Here is a 19,577-nt window from a genome sequence, read left to right on the forward strand (position 1 = left end):
TATTTTTTCCTTCAAACTGGTACATCAAAAAACTATTTAATTACTACAGTTTTCAGCCTCCATAGACTTTTGTTTCTCTCTCCTGTATCCTCCATTGTGGGTTTCCAGTCAGACAATTTTTGATAAAACTTAGTCATTTTCATTATATAAAGTTTTGGTTTTCTTCAGTGGCATTGAACTATATCACCCTGTCAAAGCAGTAGAAAGGAGGGGGTACACATGGTCCCCTAACTACAAAAAACAACTAAAGGCATAAATTGTTGTCCAAAGCTGTTATGTTCTCTGGAGTGCTACAGAGTGTGAGTAAGACAGTACCATGGCTTATGCTGCACTGGCTGAAGTTTCCAAATCCATGTTTATGTGCAGCCCCTGGAACATATGGCAACAATTCACCTTGGCATTGGTTTAATTACTACTATTTTAAATTTTATTGAACAAGAAAAGTCTTTTCAGGGCAGGAAAGTCTTTAGCAAAAGAAAGAATATTTATTTCCTGCCCAAGGATTTTTGTTTTTTCCATCAAGCCAAATTTTGGAAGATGAACTATTTCCACAGGGCTGTTTGCAGAGCATTTTTCTGCAGATCAGAGGCCACCCAGATGCTGGATGCTAATCATCTCCCATTTTAAAAAGTTCTTGATGAAAAGGTTGCACAGGCTGGAGAAGATGGGAGTTCTTCATTCAGTAGGAGTTAATCTCTCCTATTCATTATCCCACTGAGATAAAGCATTTCTACAGGGTGGCCAAATTCAGATTAATTTTTTTTTCCTCCGAGAACCCAACCCCAAGTGCAGCAGTGTGAGAACCTGAGATTGTGTGTTTTCTACCACTTTTAGTGTGTTGGGTCAATGGATGACTGTTGTTAGAATCAAGTCCCTCTTGCCTAGTGCTGGACACCCAACTGCTAACCTGCCCTACCGTGACCACAACCTTCTGCTGTGTGAAGTCCCAGATACTTATTTCATTAAAGAACTGTCATGACCAATTCTTTAGAATGCTTTAACCTCTCCTGAAGGGCTGAATACTGGCAGGCATGAGGAATCTCTAGGAATGGTTATGTTAAGTAGGTGCATAACATCCTTACACAACCACACAGTTTTGTTTTCCAGCTGAACCTTTGGCCTTGACTCTATAGCAATTTGAAGTGGTGATGTAAGTAACAAAAAGAAAATTCTAATGACAGATATTTGGGGGGTTTCTGGGCTTTTCTTAGGCAACTGGAAGCCGACTTGCACTGATGACTATGACTGTCTTTACCCTTGTGACTGCCATCATTATTGCCTTTGTATACGGCTGGCAGTTGACTTTGCTTATCCTGGCCTGCATTCCTTTCATTATTGTTACAAATGCTGTGAGTCTTCGCTCTATGTCTGGTCATGCTGCAAAAGATCAAAAAGCTTTGGAAGAGGCTGGAAGAGTAAGTTCTCCAATTTTAACTGCAGGGTTATGCTGTGAGATCACTTTTAAGGACAACATTGTAGCTATGTTATAGCTGACTCAATTGTCCAAGATAAAGGAAGGGGGGAGAGAGGACAGGGCAGGGTGGGGTTTGAGGGGAATGCTTATATATTCCCAAGAAAAGCAAAACCTAGATAACAGAAAACATCTGTAGATGAAACTATAAAAATGCATTTGAAAGCCTCCACAGTAGATTTCTAGGCAGGGATGGCTGTAGCAACAGCAGCCCTAGAACTGGTATGCATTGTAACTGCACTGTTCTGCTGCAACCTGAAGTGCTGCAGCATGGGTACTTTTTTATTCCATCACAAAGGCAGACCATTAGCATGCTCAGGAGTTTCAGGGTACTGCCTTCCTTCAGCTAATAGCTTTCTTTCAGGAAGCAGAAGTAGTTTGTACAAAAGAGCACAGTCCAGATGACTGGTGATCCTGGTTTATTAAATTTGGTTTAATTCATCAGGGACACAAACCCATGGGTTAGAGCAGATGCTGCTGATGCTTCCTGCATGCTGGCCTAAGGTTCTGAACTCAAATATGTTGTTTACTCAGCTCCCCCATGTCTTGTGACCATGGAGTGAATAATCTCACTGCTCAGGGCTTCACCTGGGAATAGACCTCAATCTCTTCTCTGAAGCAAGTGCTTTCTGGTTTAAAATAATAAATGCTAGAGAAGAAATCGAGGGTTTAGGAGATATGTTGCAGATTGCAGTTGTAATGGATGACCTCTTGTTTGTTTTATCTCCCAATTTAGATTTCAACAGAATCCGTTGAAAACATAAGAACTGTAGCTTCACTGACCAGGGAAGAAGCATTTTATGAAAGATATGTTGCTAGTTTGAATGGTCCATATAGGTGGGATTTTTTTTTTCTTTAATAATTATTTCTTAGTACACTTCAGACTTTCAGATTTATTGTAAATACATTTCTTGCACACTGTCCAATACCCAAAAGTCTGGGGAGAATATCAATAGCTGTTTATATAGCTCTGAAATTTGTACAGTCAGTATATTGTAATATACATCCTTAAATTCAGAATGAAAAAACATTTGCAGTGTTTACCTTGTATTATGCAAACACTTTATAAACTGCATTCTCTGCATATGTGTTACAGAATATTGTTTGCCTGTGTATGCCTACAATATAAGATATATGTTCACTCCTTTTCAGTATGTCACATTGATATTACTTATCTCAAGAACTGACAGTTTCACCACACCCTTTATAACATTAACTAGTTTTATTGCCCTCATGTGACTCTGAAACCTTGAAATGAACTTCATATGTTTCCCTTGTTTAACTCGTAACATCCTACTAACTTGTCTCTACTGAAATGCACTTGAATCACCGTGGATGCCAGATTTTTCCAGCTCCATTTTATTTAAACCAAATAGCCCAAATCTAATTTGTTTCTTTAATCCTGTAAAGTAACTAATGTAAAAGAAGGAATTGAAAGTTATGTATTGCATACTGTGTTCTCAGCTAACAATAGTGTTAAAAATCATGGTCTGGTGAACAGGTAATAGCCCACGTTTGGGCAGGATGCTCGCCTGGGCTGTCACAGGTCTCTGATTTACAGCTCAGATTAAGAAAGGAGATTTCCTCTTACTCAGAGAGTATCCTAAACAATGAGGGCAGAGTGTCCTCCAGACTCTGATTTGGTGTGTGTGTGTTCAATTAGCTACACAAAACGAAACTTCGCCAGAGGGATGGATTGAGAAATAGCAGCTTAGCCTGAATCCCTGCGGGGATACCCAGCAATAAGTCCCTGCTCCAAATCAGGATGAGAGGTCTCTGCTCAGATGGGATGACCAGGCAGAAGCCTGCAGGCAGCTCTTAGGATGGGCTGGAGCCTGCTTGTTTTCTTAATAAAATGGGTCATATTGGGGTAGTTATTAATTTATTTTTTTAACTGCCTTGCTATAAAAGCAAAGGAAGAGGATTCAGGATAACATAACTGAGGATCAAGGATCTCATTGCTTTCTGTCCTAAGGGAAGTTCTGTGTCACGATGTGGGAGGCTCTTAATGTCTGGCAGGGGTTGTTTGTAAATGTGTATGTGTTATGGGCTGATTTGTTGTGATTTCAGGGGGTGAGCTCTGTTGCTTGAAAACTTTAATCTAGAAGTCTGGCCATCCCCCAGCCAGTGTCTGCTGTTTCTCTTTTACAAGTTATTTATGGAAAGTCTCTTCTTTTATCAGAGATTCTCTGAAAAAAGCCCCTTTGTATGGATTTACCTATGGAGTAGCTCAGTGTGCTGAGTACTTTATTAACGCAGCAGTCTTCAGATTTGGGGCATGGCTCATTGCTAATTGTCTGACCAACTTTGAAAATGTATTTATGTGAGTATATTTTATAAAATGTAAAAAAAAATCAAAATCAGTACATGATGTGATTTCAATGCATACAAATGATTTTATCAAATTAGAGGTAATGAGGCATAGACAATTGAGAATTCAGTCTGGTTGAGAGTGCTCTTTGGGCATGAGGGCTGTTTTGGGGAAAGGTGCATATTTGGGCAGTGAAGAAGCAAGAGTTAGCAGCAAGTTCTGGCATCTGGAGAATCCTCTGCCCTTTGATGTTCCTTCTAGGCAGAGGTTATTAGGTAGAGAAGTAATGTGATGCCACTGTTCAGATGTAAATTACCTGTGGGAACAAACAGAACTTCCTAATACTGGATGACAGTTTGTAGGGTGAGGAGCTCCAGAAATATCATAACCTAAAGATGCTAAATAAACTTTATTCTGAAGGTTTGTTTTACACATGAGGAAGAGTGCCTTGGTCTTCCTGACATGAGTCATGCTTTGTCTTTTGTTTTTTAGAGTCTTCTCTTCCGTCATATTTGCAGCTATGAATGTTGGTCAGTCTGCTTCCCTGGCACCAGACTATGGAAAAGCTAGATTGTCAGCCCAAAGAATCTTTCAACTTTTGGACAGGAAACCTCTAATTGACAGTTATAGTGAAGAAGGTGAAAAATTGGTGAGGATTTGGAGAGTTTTTGGGATTCGTATGGGGGTGATTTTTGGGAGTGGTTCTTTTTTGAGAAAAGTGTAATAACACTCAATAATGTACTGCCTGGAACTGTATTCATAGCTTCATATTTTTTTAGGGTGTCACAAAAGGTGACACAATAACTGTGACCTAATTATGGTCTTCCAGTATCTGAAGGAAGCCTATATGAAAGATAGGGAGGGACTTTTTACAAGAGCATATAGTGAAAGGACACAGGGGAATGGCTTCACACTGAAAGAGTAAGTTTAGATTAGATATTAGGAAAAAATTCTTCACTGTGAGGGTGATGAGGCAGTAGAACAGGTTTTACAGAGAAGCTATGGATGCCCCATCCCTGGGGGCGTTCGTGGCCAGGTTGGATGGAGCTCTGAGCAACCTGGTGTAGTGAAAGGTACTCCTGACTATGGCAGAGGGATTGGAACTAGATAGTCTTTAAGGTCCCTTCTAACACAAGCCATTGTATGACTCTGTGAAAAGACAGACATATAAAACAGTGTTATGGACTGGGTTTCAGTCAAAAGTTTATAGCTTTGAATGTAGTCTTGTTCTAAATGAGGAAAAAACCACACTTTTCGTTCTACCAAGACACATCTTGAATGGTTTTAGGCAAACACTGATATGTCAGTTACAATAAAAGTTGTGTTATCTTTGTAAGGGTTTACAGGAGAAACAAAATACAAATGCATTTTTCTGCTTATTTTGTAAATAAGAGAGACTAGTTCCTTTAGACAGAGGACAGTTTTGCCAAAAGCCATCCTTTTCCAACTGTGGAAGCTTACAAGTAAAAATGCACTCTTGTAAGTCAAAAGTAATTTAATTAATACTCTGTTTTGCTCTATAGATGGGAGGAGGGGAATGATACAGCAAGGAAAAACCAACAAGAGAAAACAAAACACACACTCAAAAAATTCCCCCAAACCTCACCTCTAAACCAAAATTGTCATTAAGGAAGCTGGCCTCAGCTCTTGTCAAATTTCTGCATGAAATACTTTCAATATACTTCAGTCTGGAAGGATTACATTTGCACATTAAGTTTAAAACTAATTTCCCATGTAGGTCTTAGGTGGTAGCCCCTACTTAGGAAGCCATAATTCAGTTTCTATAACTTTAAGCTTATATACAGGATTTTCAGCCTTTAAAGTTCTGAGCACACTTGCATATCTTCTAGAACCAAGGTTCTTTGGCACTGACATTGAAAGACTTGGCAGAAGGCCTCCAATAAAATGAAACTTAAATGAAAACATTTTCCAGTATAGACTGGGCTCAAATACCAGTGATGTCTGCAGCTTCAGCAAAGCAAAGCTTTGTGCTCATTAAATTAGGTCATCACCTGCTGTAAGAGCATCATACTAGTGGTGCTGCTAGTATGTACATACAGTTGGCTCATACTCCAAAGAACAGGAGGGGCAACAGCCTTGGCATGTGCCCCCTTTCTTCCACTTGTGCTTAAATATCAGCCTGGATAGAATGGCTAATTAACAACTATCACTGCTTTTTGAAACACAACTTGTCCTGCATGCCTGTGAATTACCTACTGAAGAATTTAGCTCTGCTATCTTAATCTCTGATTTTGACCTTGTTGTACATTTGTTCAAATTGTACTACCTCCAGTGAGACATCAGGAAAGTAAATTATATAGACTTTATCACAAGTAGAAGTGCCTCAATTAAATGCATCAGAAATTAAAAATGCAAATGTTGTTTATTTGTCTAAAGACATTCTTTTCAAGGGTGAAGTGAAAAATGAGATACGAGAGATGCAGAAAACTCCCTCAGAATGATCTAGTAACTTACATCTGCAGGTCGTCCTATAAATAGTGATACTCAATCCAATGTGTAATTTAAAAAAAACTTCAAAAGCACTTTTGAAAACACTCTCCCAAACTTCCTCAGTTATCTCACTTTAGTAACAAAGTCTTAACAAGTGTTATATTTAAAGCTAATAAATGTTGATATGAGCATGTGAACTCTCTGCTATTTTTCAGAGCCATTTTGAAGGCAACATTGAATTCAGAAACATCCATTTTGTATATCCAATGAGGCCAGAAGTTCAAGTTCTGCAAGGACTCAACGTGAAGGTTAATAAAGGACAGACTCTGGCGTTAGTAGGAAGCAGCGGCTGTGGCAAAAGCACATCCATTCAGCTCTTGGAGAGATTTTATGACCCTGTGGAAGGACAAGTGGTAAAAATAGACTTGTGTGGCTATTAATAACAATTAAATCTACAGAACTCTTTATCTTCCGAGGTTTCAGAGGCTTTCAACAATCCTGACAGTACCTCTGTTGAGATGCCTTTTTTAGAGGTGTGGGTTACTGAGGCTGTGGCTCCAGTGGAGCTGTAGATAACCCCAAGACCCTGATATTCCCTGCCCTATGCACTTGCCCACACATACCAGCACTGGTGCCTGTGTTGGCATGGTGTGCTGGCTCAGGGCACAGATCTCACCAGTGAAAAGAATGACCATATCAGACTGCATTTCCTCTCCAAAGTTGCTAACAGCCTGGTCACACGGGCATAAAGTTTGTCTCTTGCTTGTCAGTGTGTATCTTGCTGATATGAATTCACACATTAGGGACATAAATACGTGTTTCAGATAACACAAATGCAATCTCACACAGATGTTACTGTGCCACCATCAGAAGTCTGCAATGGACTTTTTTATGCAATCACTGTTAATGAGTATAGAAAGTCCAAAGAAACCTCCTTGGAGGTTTTAAGATTGAGTTAAAGGTCTACAGCTTAGAATATTTGTTGTTGTCTTCAGCTTCTTAAGGGACAGGCTTTCCCATGAGCTTCTTGGTGCTTCTTGTGGTCAGTAGGGCTGGAAGGACTGCAAGAACAGCCTGTGATCTGCATGTTGTTTCAGTCTGCTGGGAAATGGAAGCAAAACCACACAAAATTAAAAACTAATTAAATATTTCATCTATACTGCTGGTTCTTTTCCATTTTGCATGCAAAAATTGACTTGATTTCTGCTGGGAATCTAACATGTAATGGGCTCCCTCTTACAATTTATGTTTCCTGTTTACAGCGTGTATCTGTGGATGAGCTCTGTGGCCAGCTCAGCATCATGTTTCTGTTGCTTTTTCTAGCTTGCAGATGGATTTGATACCAAATCTCTACATTTACAATGGCTGAGGTCCAGACTGGGCCTGGTGTCACAGGAGCCTGTTTTGTTTGACTGCAGCATTGCTGAAAATATTCGATATGGAGACAACAGTAGGGTGGTTAGTCAGGAGGAAATTGAAGAAGCAGCTAAAGCAGCAAATATTCATGCCTTCATTGAAAAACTGCCAGAGGTAAGAGACAGTGACCTTCTCTTCACAGCGAGATTAGATATTTGCAATAATATGGAGAAATCTAGGTAGTGCTCACTTATACAGATCAAATTAAAAATAAATATTTTTCTTTCTCTTAAAACATAATAGTTTTTCTTATTAAAATGTCAGTGTGTTTCAAGCTTAAAATCCTTTATAGTTTGTTCAAAAAAAAAAAAAGGCAATATTTGCACTAATGTAGTGGTAGATAAAGCAGAATATTGGGGGGAGGGGAATAAGAGGATGCTTTATGTATTAATAAGTCCTCAGAATTTTTTTAATATATTTTTCTTTTGAGAGCAGAAACTTCTCAAGTTACTCTGAGAAAGAAAGAGAAAGCAATTTTTTTTTCTAAAATAGTTTAGTAAAATGAAGTGGTCTATTTCTAATTGAATGGGCATGCACAGGGAGTGTTTCTTAATAAATACAAAGGAGCAATAAATCAGAAGTGAATGACATGGCATTTGGCCTTCATGCTTGCCAAGAATTTGACTCTAACAAGATAAAATGCTTTGATAGTTTGTTTTCACTGTAGTTCTGTGTATCTGGAAATGATGTAATGATGCTGAAAAATATTTTATCTTCTTTACTATTAATGATGTTTGGGATTCTTTATTCACAAGCAATGCAGAATCAAGTTCTTCATGTATTTGTCAGTGAGCATTATGTTCATATGCTCATGGGCAGATAATCTGTGGGCACCTCACTGCTGGATCACTGCTGGTACTATTCAAGGTGTATTCAAATCTTTGGAGGAGTAAATTTTCAGACCTGGGTATAAATGTATGATTGTATATGTAACTGCTTATACCAAAGCTGTTTATAAAACCTTAGCTTTATTAAAACCACTTGCACTATTCTTTTCTTTCAAGATGGAAATGCCTAATAACTTTTATAGCCATACATAAAATTTTTATTTTTCTAATCTTCCTTCTCTAAAAGTATTCACAGATAGTCTTTTTTAATTTTTAACATTCCAGAAATATAATACCCGAGTGGGTGAGAAAGGAGCACAACTTTCTGGAGGTCAAAAACAACGAATAGCAATTGCCCGTGCTCTGGTTCGAAATCCTGCCATTCTGCTTCTGGATGAAGCTACCTCTGCTCTTGACACAGAAAGTGAAAAGGTGAGTAATGATTATTATGTGAAATATTTGTGTCTATTTACATGGCTAGTTGCTTTCTGTAGAGTAAATCTAATGCAAACATATTAAAAATGCACAGCTGTGCAACAAGGCAGGTGTGTCATGCTAGCTTTTCCAGCTGAAAGCTGTGAATTGAACTACACTAGGAAGCTGTGCATATCTACTAAATAAACAAGTAGAAAACCCCAAAACTTTAAGTATAAAACACTATGTGGAGCTGATACCCCTCAGATATCTTTCTCTTCATTGTATTGGATAATAAACACTGAATTTGTGTTCTGAACCAAGTTGCATGCCCAAGAACCCACTTCTCCATGTCTCATGCTTATCTGATCAAGCTCACTGACATCAGTGAGAAACTCTGTTGAGTAAGGATGTCATGTATGTAAGGACTTGTATACCTGTGGGAATTGTATTCAAGTGATAACAAAGAGTGAGAAATCAAATGTAGTTGCTATAACAAGTGAAGGCTTTCCAGGTGCTAACAGCATTTTCATGATCTCTGTGCTCAGATTGTCCAGAAAGCTTTGGATAACGCCCGACAAGGTCGAACCTGCATCGTCATTGCTCATCGCCTGACAACTGTGCAGACAGCAGACATCATTGCAGTGATCCAGAATGGCAGGGTGGTTGAGCAGGGCACCCACAGCCAGCTACTGGCAAAGGAAGGACGCTACTATGCCCTTGTAAATGCACAAGTCTCTAATTAGTCCTATTTACAGATTTTTTTTTTTATTTTTTTTATGGGAAGACATGAAAAGCTCTACAGAGAATTAGTGTTGGCTGTGTCTGTTCTTCTGGAGCAGGGACTGTCTTGCGGCCTGATTGCTGTACCCAGTGTAGCCCTTGACCTATACACCCATGGAGACAAGCAGTGCATGCCCCAGGGTGGGTCACAGAAGGTGCACAGAGGAGTCCTAGGGATTGAATCTGCCAAGCAGTTTGTGGTGCCTTGTGATCTGGAAGAAGCCAGATGTGGAGTAGTCTTATCCACACCACAGCTTAGGTGGGCACATGCTCTTGCTCTCCCCCCCCAAACCCTGGTCCATATCAGCTACCCTGGACAAAGGATGTACCAGGGGATGACAGAGTTGTTAAGCATCATGGGCTGGTGCTTGTGTTTGACTTTTGGGTTTCTTCACCAGCCAGATGCAGATGTAAAGTGTTCTTTAGTTAAAGGAGACTATCAATTCTTATGACAACTGAGATTCTGAATAAAAGCATTTGTGTTAAAATTAAAGAGAAAGGGGGTGGATGTGTGGGTTTGTTTCTTCCCTGCTTCATGCCACATTTCTGATATTACTGTGCTTCACACATTTCTGGGGGATTCAATATTCTATCTCAGACAATACTTGTAATCATTACAAACTTTCCATATCATGATAAACGGACATAAGAGATATCATTGTTTCATTGATTTGTTTAGTATTTTTCAATTGCTGACCTAACAGTTTAATTTTTCTTTGCATTCATGAGGATAATTTCAAAAGTCTTGAGGAGCTGGGATGGCTTCTTTTGCATTGAGCTCATGTCAGCTATGTAAATAACTCTTCTTTAAAATAAAACAAAGTGAGTTTCAATATGAGAGCCTTTATTTTGAATAGACATGGTACTTAGGGACATGGTTTAGTGGTGGACTTGGTAGCATTAGGTTAATGGCTGAACTTGATGTTTTAAAGGGTCTTTGAACAATCTGTAAAATTATTCATAGAATCATAATCATTTAGATTTGCAAAGTGTTGGCAAAACTTGTTTACACATGTGCTTTAATAATTTTTTATTCCTCTGATACGTTCCTCAGGGTGCTGCAATACATCCCTTAAAAGTTGAAGAATATGTACTGTGTAGTCAGAGTGACTCAGCAGCTGGGGTTTTTTTGGCTGGTTAAACCCAATTGCAGCATTTTAATTTTCCAAGGCTTTGCACGTGGCTTTGGGTTAGGATTTATGGCCTGGAGCAACCTGCAGTACTTTACAATTTCCAGATTGTAGCAGACAAAACTTACAGTAATGACTATCTCCTTTGCCTATTTCAGTTGTTTACCGGCATCAGGATCTGTGAGGGGAATAAAGCACACAAAAGAAAACAAATTCTCATCTCAGTTTTGCCAGAATAAATACAGTTGCTGTCCCTCACAGTTTTTCTCAGGGACTGTTTCAAGAGGAGTTATCACTCATTCGGGCACCCCTCTTGTGTGACCTCTTCACTTTCATGTGATAGGCAGATACTATGGAACTGCTACCCTTATTATGTTCTGAATTATCTAATATGGGCTCCAATTAATTCCCTTTTCCCTATATTGTTTCTGCACTGGAGTTAGAATCAAAATCTAGTGCTTCCAATTTTCAGTTTTGAAAATCAAAAAGGGAAGGAACTTCAGCATACACTGTACCCACTACTTTCCTTAGCAGTGGGTGATTTTTGCCCAATTCCCTCTGTCTTCATTTGGTTTTGTAACTTCCTAGTAATGCACACTGGAAATGTCTATTTTTGCCCAATTCCCTCTGTCTCCATTTGGTTTTGTAGCTTCCTAGTAATGCACACTGGAAATGTCTCCCCACTCTGAGGATCTGACCAGGCCTGAATCTCAGTAACAACCAGCCTGATTCTCAGGGATTTAAGGACAATCCACAGATCCTCAAGGTGACAAAGAGGTGTAAATAGGTTTGATAGTTCTCCTGTTCTGGCTTGGGGGGTCACCAGGAGCAGGGAACACCCTTGGTAGCATGGGGGATGGGCATCTGCCCTGGCCTTGCACCAGGGAGAGGATTCCCTCTCATGGTGCCCTCAAGGCCGAACAAGAGAACTTTTGGCAAAAGACAGTTATTTTGTGCTTTTTGGTTAGATGCATATGTGTTTTACATTACAATTGGGGTGAATTATGAATCTTTATAATATTACAATGGATTATGGTGTATCACAGTAACAAGTAACGTGAAGTAAAGAGAGATTAAATATATAGAGGAGGTAAAAGTCGGTAGACTTAGTAACAATGAATCATCTAACATCTGGGGCTAGTTAATAGAGAATTTTTGTGGAAAATACTGCATTCACATCCATGCATATAACAGACATGAATCAAAAATGTGCTTCCTTCCCTCTAAATTGGAATTATTTACTAGCACAGGGGTAGGAGGAGTGAGCAAACATTCACTCTTTGACCTGGAATGCTGGAAGAGCTGTGGTATGGTCAGCCTAGAAAAATAAGTTTTGTGACCTGTATTTCCCCTTATTTGCCCTTTCAGAGGTCAACATTATCTACCATGGAAAGAAAAGTGACTACACTTGCATCCCTTTTGGCATGTTCCTCACACTTGTTTACACAGAGCATTCTCATGCTGCAATAGCAGGACAGCCTCAGTACCAGCTCTGTGTGTTAAGGATTGTTCCTTATGGAAAGGTAGGTGTGGGTTTTGGAGCCAGAAGGAGCAGGTGCTGCTGTCGTGACAGAGGGAGTGTGTGTGCAGTGCTCTGGGACACAGCAGTCATGTGGGGAGAGAGCAGAGCCTGACAGCTGTGTTGCAGAAATGTCCTCTGCTTGGATATGATTAAAGAGGAAGACATAGAAAGTGCAATTGAGTAAATGGTGTTGATTTACCTAAGTTGACAAGTGAGGTGTTTTGTAACATACAAACATATTTTACTGATTTATCTCAATACAGACAGTACTAAAGCCATTCATAATATGGTCCTGTTTGAAAGATCAGCTGTAGACCTGAGAAAAACCACAGATAAGCACAAGTCCTACCCAACACAAAAGAGACAATGGACAAGGAAACAGAACAAAATCCCCAACATCTGTAATAATGACAAAAGAGCTCACTACAGCTTGCATAGTCAAAGACTGAGCTGGATGACTTTACTGTCTTCATAAAGGGATGAATAAGTTCAGCTCATAGGCACTAATAACCAACTCTATGCTCTCATAGTTCTTTTTCAGATCATCCAAGTCACTTTTACAGCTGCATATGCCTATAGAGCTTGAAAACTGGCTATGCCCTGATTAAAAGCAGACCTAAATTCAGAGACGAATGTGTGTGAAAAGCACCTTTTTCAGCACCAAGCCCTAGACTTATATAGAGATCAAAAGAATTAGGCCTGACAGAAAAGGAAAGCTGAGGAGGACACATATTAAGAGCAGCGGATTTGTTGGCCCCATCAAATAAACACTCAGTTTTTTTCTTCAAAATGCCTTATGAATACCTTCTCTGAAGTCTTCACTCTCTTCTGGGATATCATATCTTAATAATTTCACAGGAGGCTTAGATCGGTGCTGGCATTAAGAAAGTATCTGAGCTAAATGCTTCTTGTCTAGTCATGAAGGAGGCTTTTGGTGTTCCTTGACAAGTATGAGCTAATGTGTTCCCTTCATCCCTATCCTTGTGGCAGTCATTTTAAGGGTGAGGTCCACAGTGACACTAGCAGTGACTCACCATGATGTGGGCATGTTTGGTGAACACTAACCCCTGCATGCACAGGGTTATTGGAGGCTTTGAACTCTGACAGCTGGAGTATATGGCACAGAACAAACATTTCAGAAAAAAAGTGTGATTATAAACATTATATCAATTTACTGTTTTGCCACCAGTAATATTCCTGATTTGACAAGAAGTATTTTAAGTTAGAGAAGGGCTGTTTACTTTGAATTTGAAATTGTATAGTATTAATAGCAAAACATTTTAAAATCTGTGATGACAAAAAGAGAATCTTCTGGATTAAGAAAGCATCTAACTTTATTATTGACCAAATCTAGCCTCTTCCAACAGCAGAAGAATTTCACTGATTGTCCCACTAAAAATGCTACCTTATATATATGTGAAGGGAATTTATAATTATGTGAAGGGAACACATTAGCCCTTGCTTATCAAGCAACACCAAAGGCCTCATTCATGACTAGACAAGAGGCACTTAGCCCAGACACTTGCTTTAAGTTTGCCAAAATGCATAGATGCTCTCCTTCACAGTCTTGTTCAGTTTCTTAACCACTGAAATTAACCACTTGACTCCATTGTAGTATCATACATAGCTGTTAAATTTGATTAAAACTTTGCAATCGTTACTCTAGTTACATGGTTAATTATGAATGCAGACTGAAGTCCCTGCAATGGGATAAGTAGTTGACAGAAGCACATGAGCTAGAGGGCATAGGACCCAATTATCATTATGGCCTCAAAGAGTTAATTGTCTGCTTGTTTGTATGAGCAATGGAGTGCACCAGTCCCAGTGGGTGTGCATGTTTCCCACTCCTGGATGTGCTCTTGCAGTTTGAAATACCTGTTGGCAATTCAGGAATAATGCTGTTAGCAAAACACTAAATGAATATAATGTTTCTCATCAATTTTTTTCCCAAATGTCTACTTAGCTCTGTAACAATAAAATTTCTATTTATGTTAATCTAAAGCCTGTAAAGCAGGCATCCTCATAAAAAGGGTAATAATGCTAGCTGTATGGCCAGTAGGAAAACTTTCATAAAAATTGCAGTTTGCAACCCTCATACTTTTGCTAGGTATCTTCTTTTTTTCTTTTTTGAAAAGTAGGGAGAAAAGAACAATTGGAGTTTTTCTAGGGTCAGCTGAAATGATAGTACATCCGTGTGTACCTGGATTAGATTTATCATTAAAATTTGAAGAGTTTGCAAATTCCACTAAGCAATCTGTGGCAGGCAATACCTACCCAGTCCCCTTTTGGCTACTGTCAGTGCACATTGTACTGCTGACTTTTCCACTTTTCATTTATGTGTTTGCAAGCAGAAATGTTAATGGTTGGTGATTTCACCTAATTAGTAAGGGAAATGTTAAGAAAATATGTGGGATTGTTAAGGTCTGCTCACCTGACATTGCTGGAGGGCTGGAACTGAAACTGCTTTCCTGGACTGTGGCTGTTCTAGGGAAATGGCTGCACTGTAACACCAATTAGAAAACTAACCAGGTCTTGTTCTGCTAGATCCTGCCATATCAATACCAGTAGGACAGCTGATAACCTAGTGCTGGCAGAGTTTGGATTTCAGGGGTTAAATATCTTCTCTGGATGAGGCTTGTGCCTCCCTTTCCATGAAGAAGCATTTTATCATGGCAATGCTCCAGCTCTGCCCCCATTTAGGGCTCTCCTGCTGCCTGCTACTGTGGGCACTCTGCCCAGGGGACTTGTCATTTATAAGGAGAAACAAAGAGCCTACCTAAAGGGCACCTACAAGAAAGCTGGAGAGGGACTTTTTACAAGGCCATGCAGTGATAGGACAAGGGGTGATGGCTTTAAACTGAAAGAGAGTAGATTCAGATGAGAGTACGAAGAAATTCTTTATTGTGAGGGTAGTGAGGCACTGGCATGGGTTGTCCAGAGAAGTTGTGAATGTCCCATCCCTGGAAGTGTTCAAGGTCAGGTTGGATGGGGCTTTGAGCAGCCTGGATTGTGGAAGGTGTCCCGGCCCATGACAGGGAGGTTGGGACTAGATGATCTTCCAGGTCCCTTCCAACCCAAACTATTCCATGATTCCATGAAGAGTAGAAGAGTCCACACAGTTTATCTGGAGCTGTGGTTGTGTCTTGCTGAAGCAGGACATACGGTGACAGATTTTCCAAGGTACTCCCAAGCTCTTCTGTTTGCAAATGGACTTGGATAATACTGGAGAAATGTGGCTTGGCAGTCACTTAACTATCTCCAAACTGTAAATGATCTGGACAAGACAGTGGAAGAATGTCAGTATATAACTTGACTTCTTTCTGTGTATCCATACTGCTGTATGTAGGACAAACTTGTCTACTGTAAAACACATCTCTCCATGTCTGAGACATTAAGGTGTTTCTAAGATCATGAACATAGTGAAGAAGAGAAACAGCTAGGCAACAAGGTCACAAACAGTGTATATGTAGTTCCTTCTTGTAAAATGTACTTGAGAGGCTTATTTTGTTAAGTCCTGATCCTTAGGTATTTGTAAAGGACCAGCAGTTTTCCTTGCACAGGTAGAAAAGGCAGTTACCTTCCTATTCTTTATCACCCTCCAGCTGCCATATAGCATCACCACAGACTGCCCATTGCCCTGATATTTTCCAGGGTTATGGATTTCACTGACTGTTCTCTTCCACTTGTCTGGACTGCTTTTTCTCCTCAAACGCCTTCCCTGGCACACAGAGCAGATGCTGCACCATGTGATCCAATGCAAAAGGGCAGACAGAGATGAGAGGGGAAGTGCCAAAAGCAACAGCAATGCAAAAGGATTACTTTCTAAAATTAGCAAAAATTTCTCAGCAGAAAACTGATCATTGTATTCAGTAAATGAATCACTTACACCGGTTTGCTTCCATCTGCCTCTGTGCTATGCCTGGTCAACCAGACTGCAGGCGGCTCCTATCTACCTGAGACCCTAGAAGTCATCTCATTTTAGCATTTCATTGCCCAACTGGTTCATCAGCAGTTATGTCCAGAAACTATTTTTTGAAGCATGTCTTTCCATCTGGAAATAATAATTTGCTGTGCCCTTAGGGAAGCTCACACATCCGCTGGAGTTATCCCCAGCCTGCCCAGTGACATCAGTATCACATGCTCCAAAGCAAACTCTCTAAGCCTTCCTGTAATTCTCCTGGAGATGCCAATCTTTACTGAATGCTTTCACAGAAAGACATTTTAAAGTCATGTTAGCTCAACAAATAGATTTTGTGGACTTTTTTGAATTGGCCAATATATTTTTCCTTGCACTACTGTTTCTGTAAGAGTAACACCCTCATTTCTTCCTAATCCTTATGAACATAATCTATTACTACTGCCCTCCCTCTCCTGTGTTTTTCAAAGCAAAACCACCCTGAAGTCAATCTCCACTAGTATAGTCCCTTATGTTATGGTCTTTGAGGTTTGAAAGAATGAGCTGAGTATGGCTATTTTTGTGGAAATATTTGTTCAAATTCACCCTGGATTACAAATACCTGATCAGTATTTGATCCACCACGGGCAGCATCCCTGGAGTATGTACATGGCTTTCTACCAAGAAGGAAACAAGGGGAAAGAGGCACTGCAGACATTTAGGTCTGAAACAATCAAAAAGATTACCTTTAAAATGCTATAGGACATGACTCATCTGTTTCCAAATGTCTGTCTGAGCAAACAGTGAGCTACACCAGGGAAGTGTCTATTTCTGACCATAAATTTGAATGAGTCTAGACAGTGAGCTACACCAGGGAAGTGTATATTTCTGACCATAAATTTGAATGAGTCTTCTCAGTTTTCAGTCAGATTAAACATTTGTATTAGGTAAAGGGAGTTCCACTCTGAATGTTTGATCTTTCTTAAACATATTGCTAGGTTAGCTTATCAGTCCCACGAAAAACTTTTGGAGGTCCCGTTCAGAAAGGCACTGGGGAGCCCACTCTTGCAGACACTTGCTTCAAGGAAGTGGAAGGACCAATGCAGCAAATGAGGGTGAAGTTTCTTCATCATATAAACAGTGCAAAAAGCTTTGGAGTGAAGGGAGAAGCATTCAAGAAACAAGAAATATTTATTCTGAATATGCAAAAGGGAAAAGAAATGTACAGATTGCAGAAGCACCCAAATTGGTTTATAATAATGAGTGAATTAGGAGAATCTGGATTGTTTTTCCTCTTGGATGGCATGAAGAAAATTTTAAACAAGGAGTTAACATCTTCAGGAATCAAAATAAATTATGTCTCTGATATTCCCATACAATGCCTGTTTTTATACAACCACACTAAAAATGGTAAATAGTTTTCACATCTGTTATTCATAGGCACATACACCTGGCAACGCAGTGTGTCTGTTGCTTCAGAGGAAGCTCATCCGAACAACTATCACTTTATAAAGCACTGATAGTCCTGGTTATAAACCCACTGCATGTGTTTTATTTACTGTAAATGAAATGTGTATCATCAACACTGAATATGAAAACAAATTCTCAGTGGGTCACTTTTATGATGCTAGAGCAATGTGAAGACATATCTATAATGTAATTTACTTTTTAATAGTCAGTAATCTAGTTTTTGTTGGAATAAATGGGATTCTCAATAAAGACATGACTATTTTCTTCAATTTATTATTTCACATGTGTTTTGAGACCTGGAACAACTTTTTCCATGAATTTATGCCAATTTTTTGGGGACTCTTCCAGCATTATGCTTTAATGCTTTCTTTCTCTCTTTTTTGGGGGGGCTGATTTTTCTTTTTTAGGGTATATCTTAGTGTCTCACTATGATTTTTTACAGTCATAAATTTTGATGCACAGTGTGAAAATATATATTGATTCTGATAAATTTGTGTGCATCTACCAGCATTATTTAATCTTTGCATCTATCACTTCTCAATTGTTTCTCACAAATAGACACAGTTATGGATATGCTTTTTCTGAGACCAAAATGTCTAATCTGTCCTATTTATGGAACAGAGGAAAGGATGCATTTTGAAATACATATATGAGAGCATACTTATATGATTATATAGTTCTATATTTATAAAATTTATATTAACATATTTAAGTGCATTAGAGATTGCTTCATGATAAGAAATTTGGAAATAGTCCAAGCAAAAATTTGAATGAATCATGGGGCCATTCCTTTTGCTTTCGGCATTTTAATTCAATTTTGCAGACTCAAACGTAACTTTTTCTTCTGACATTCATCAGTCTTTGATGAAGCAATTTCTCTTTTCAGCTTAGTCAGATACTTAAGCCCTCACTTGACTCAGATACTGCATTTGCCCACATGACGTCAGTTACTCACATGGATTTATTCCATTTTTTAGTAGATAAATATTTGTTGGCTTTTATGTCTAGCCTTTTAGCTGTACCTCCTGGGAAAGCAATTAAACTCCTTGCACTTGAAAAGCCCAGACAGATCACACTATGAAAGCAGCAGCAGGTCTGCCTGAACCCCAGAAACTGCCCCCCAGCTTCCATGAGAGATGGTATTATGAAAAGCTACACAACTCAAACCAGCTTCTCTGAAAATATTTCTTACTGCAAAATGAAACCTTTCCTAATCTCACTCCTTTGCCAAAGGAAAGTATAGTTTTCCTGTGAAGGCTTCATATTCTTAGTCTTCTCCCAGCCATCCCACAGATGCACATCATTCTCAGAAAAAGAGGGGATGCAGTGCCCCACTGCTGCTTAGGACCCCAGTCAGTGTTAGGAAATGCTCAGCACAGAAGGAGTCCAGATGTGTCACCCACCACAGGCCAACACCCTCACCTTGAGCGTCCTTAAAAACTATCTCAAGCCAACACCAGCACAGCTTATCCCACCCTAGTCACCAGCACATGGTTACTGCCAAGCATCAGTGAAGAAGTGTGTTATGTGGTGACATTTAAAACGCATTTCATTAAAGTTCAGCTTTTGCCATGACTCTTTACCTTGTTTGCATCTTTATAGGGAGTATAAGACATCTAAAACTGCATTTTATCCTCTTTGCTGTTACGTACACTCAATAATAATGCCACCAGGAGTGGCATGTTCACACAAACATTCACATATGTTTGTAATAAACTTGTGCTAGCACAATTTATATTTAAGCTGAGTCTTAGTCTTTTAATGAAAAAAAATAAAACAAAAACCAAAGGCATGAGCACAGATATTGACAGGGTTTTTTTAATATTGTGTAAAACCAAAAACAAAGGCATGAGCACAGGCATTGACAGGGTTTTTTTAATATTGTGT

The 19,577-nt window shown here is 39.3% G+C and overlaps 1 protein-coding gene across 1 annotated transcript in view; it reads left to right on the forward strand.

Moving 5' to 3' along the window:
• Positions 1-16,605, forward strand: part of LOC103806861 (multidrug resistance protein 1-like) — a gene marked incomplete at its 5' end in the record, with an annotated part of 17,427 nt that extends 822 nt beyond the window's left edge. Inside the window, 9 exons of the mRNA XM_009079569.1 lie at positions 1,212-1,415; positions 2,208-2,308; positions 3,654-3,794; positions 4,275-4,431; positions 6,449-6,646; positions 7,557-7,763; positions 8,762-8,908; positions 9,439-9,612; positions 16,406-16,605. Of these exons, the coding sequence (XP_009077817.1) occupies positions 1,212-1,415; positions 2,208-2,308; positions 3,654-3,794; positions 4,275-4,431; positions 6,449-6,646; positions 7,557-7,763; positions 8,762-8,908; positions 9,439-9,612; positions 16,406-16,450 (1,374 nt within the window). The remainder of the gene's footprint in view (positions 1-1,211; positions 1,416-2,207; positions 2,309-3,653; positions 3,795-4,274; positions 4,432-6,448; positions 6,647-7,556; positions 7,764-8,761; positions 8,909-9,438; positions 9,613-16,405) is intronic.
• Positions 16,606-19,577: the final 2,972 nt, after the last annotated feature.

Source organism: Acanthisitta chloris, unplaced genomic scaffold (assembly GCF_000695815.1).
Source record: "Acanthisitta chloris isolate BGI_N310 unplaced genomic scaffold, ASM69581v1 scaffold45477, whole genome shotgun sequence".
Classification (NCBI taxonomy): Eukaryota; Metazoa; Chordata; class Aves; order Passeriformes; family Acanthisittidae; genus Acanthisitta; species Acanthisitta chloris.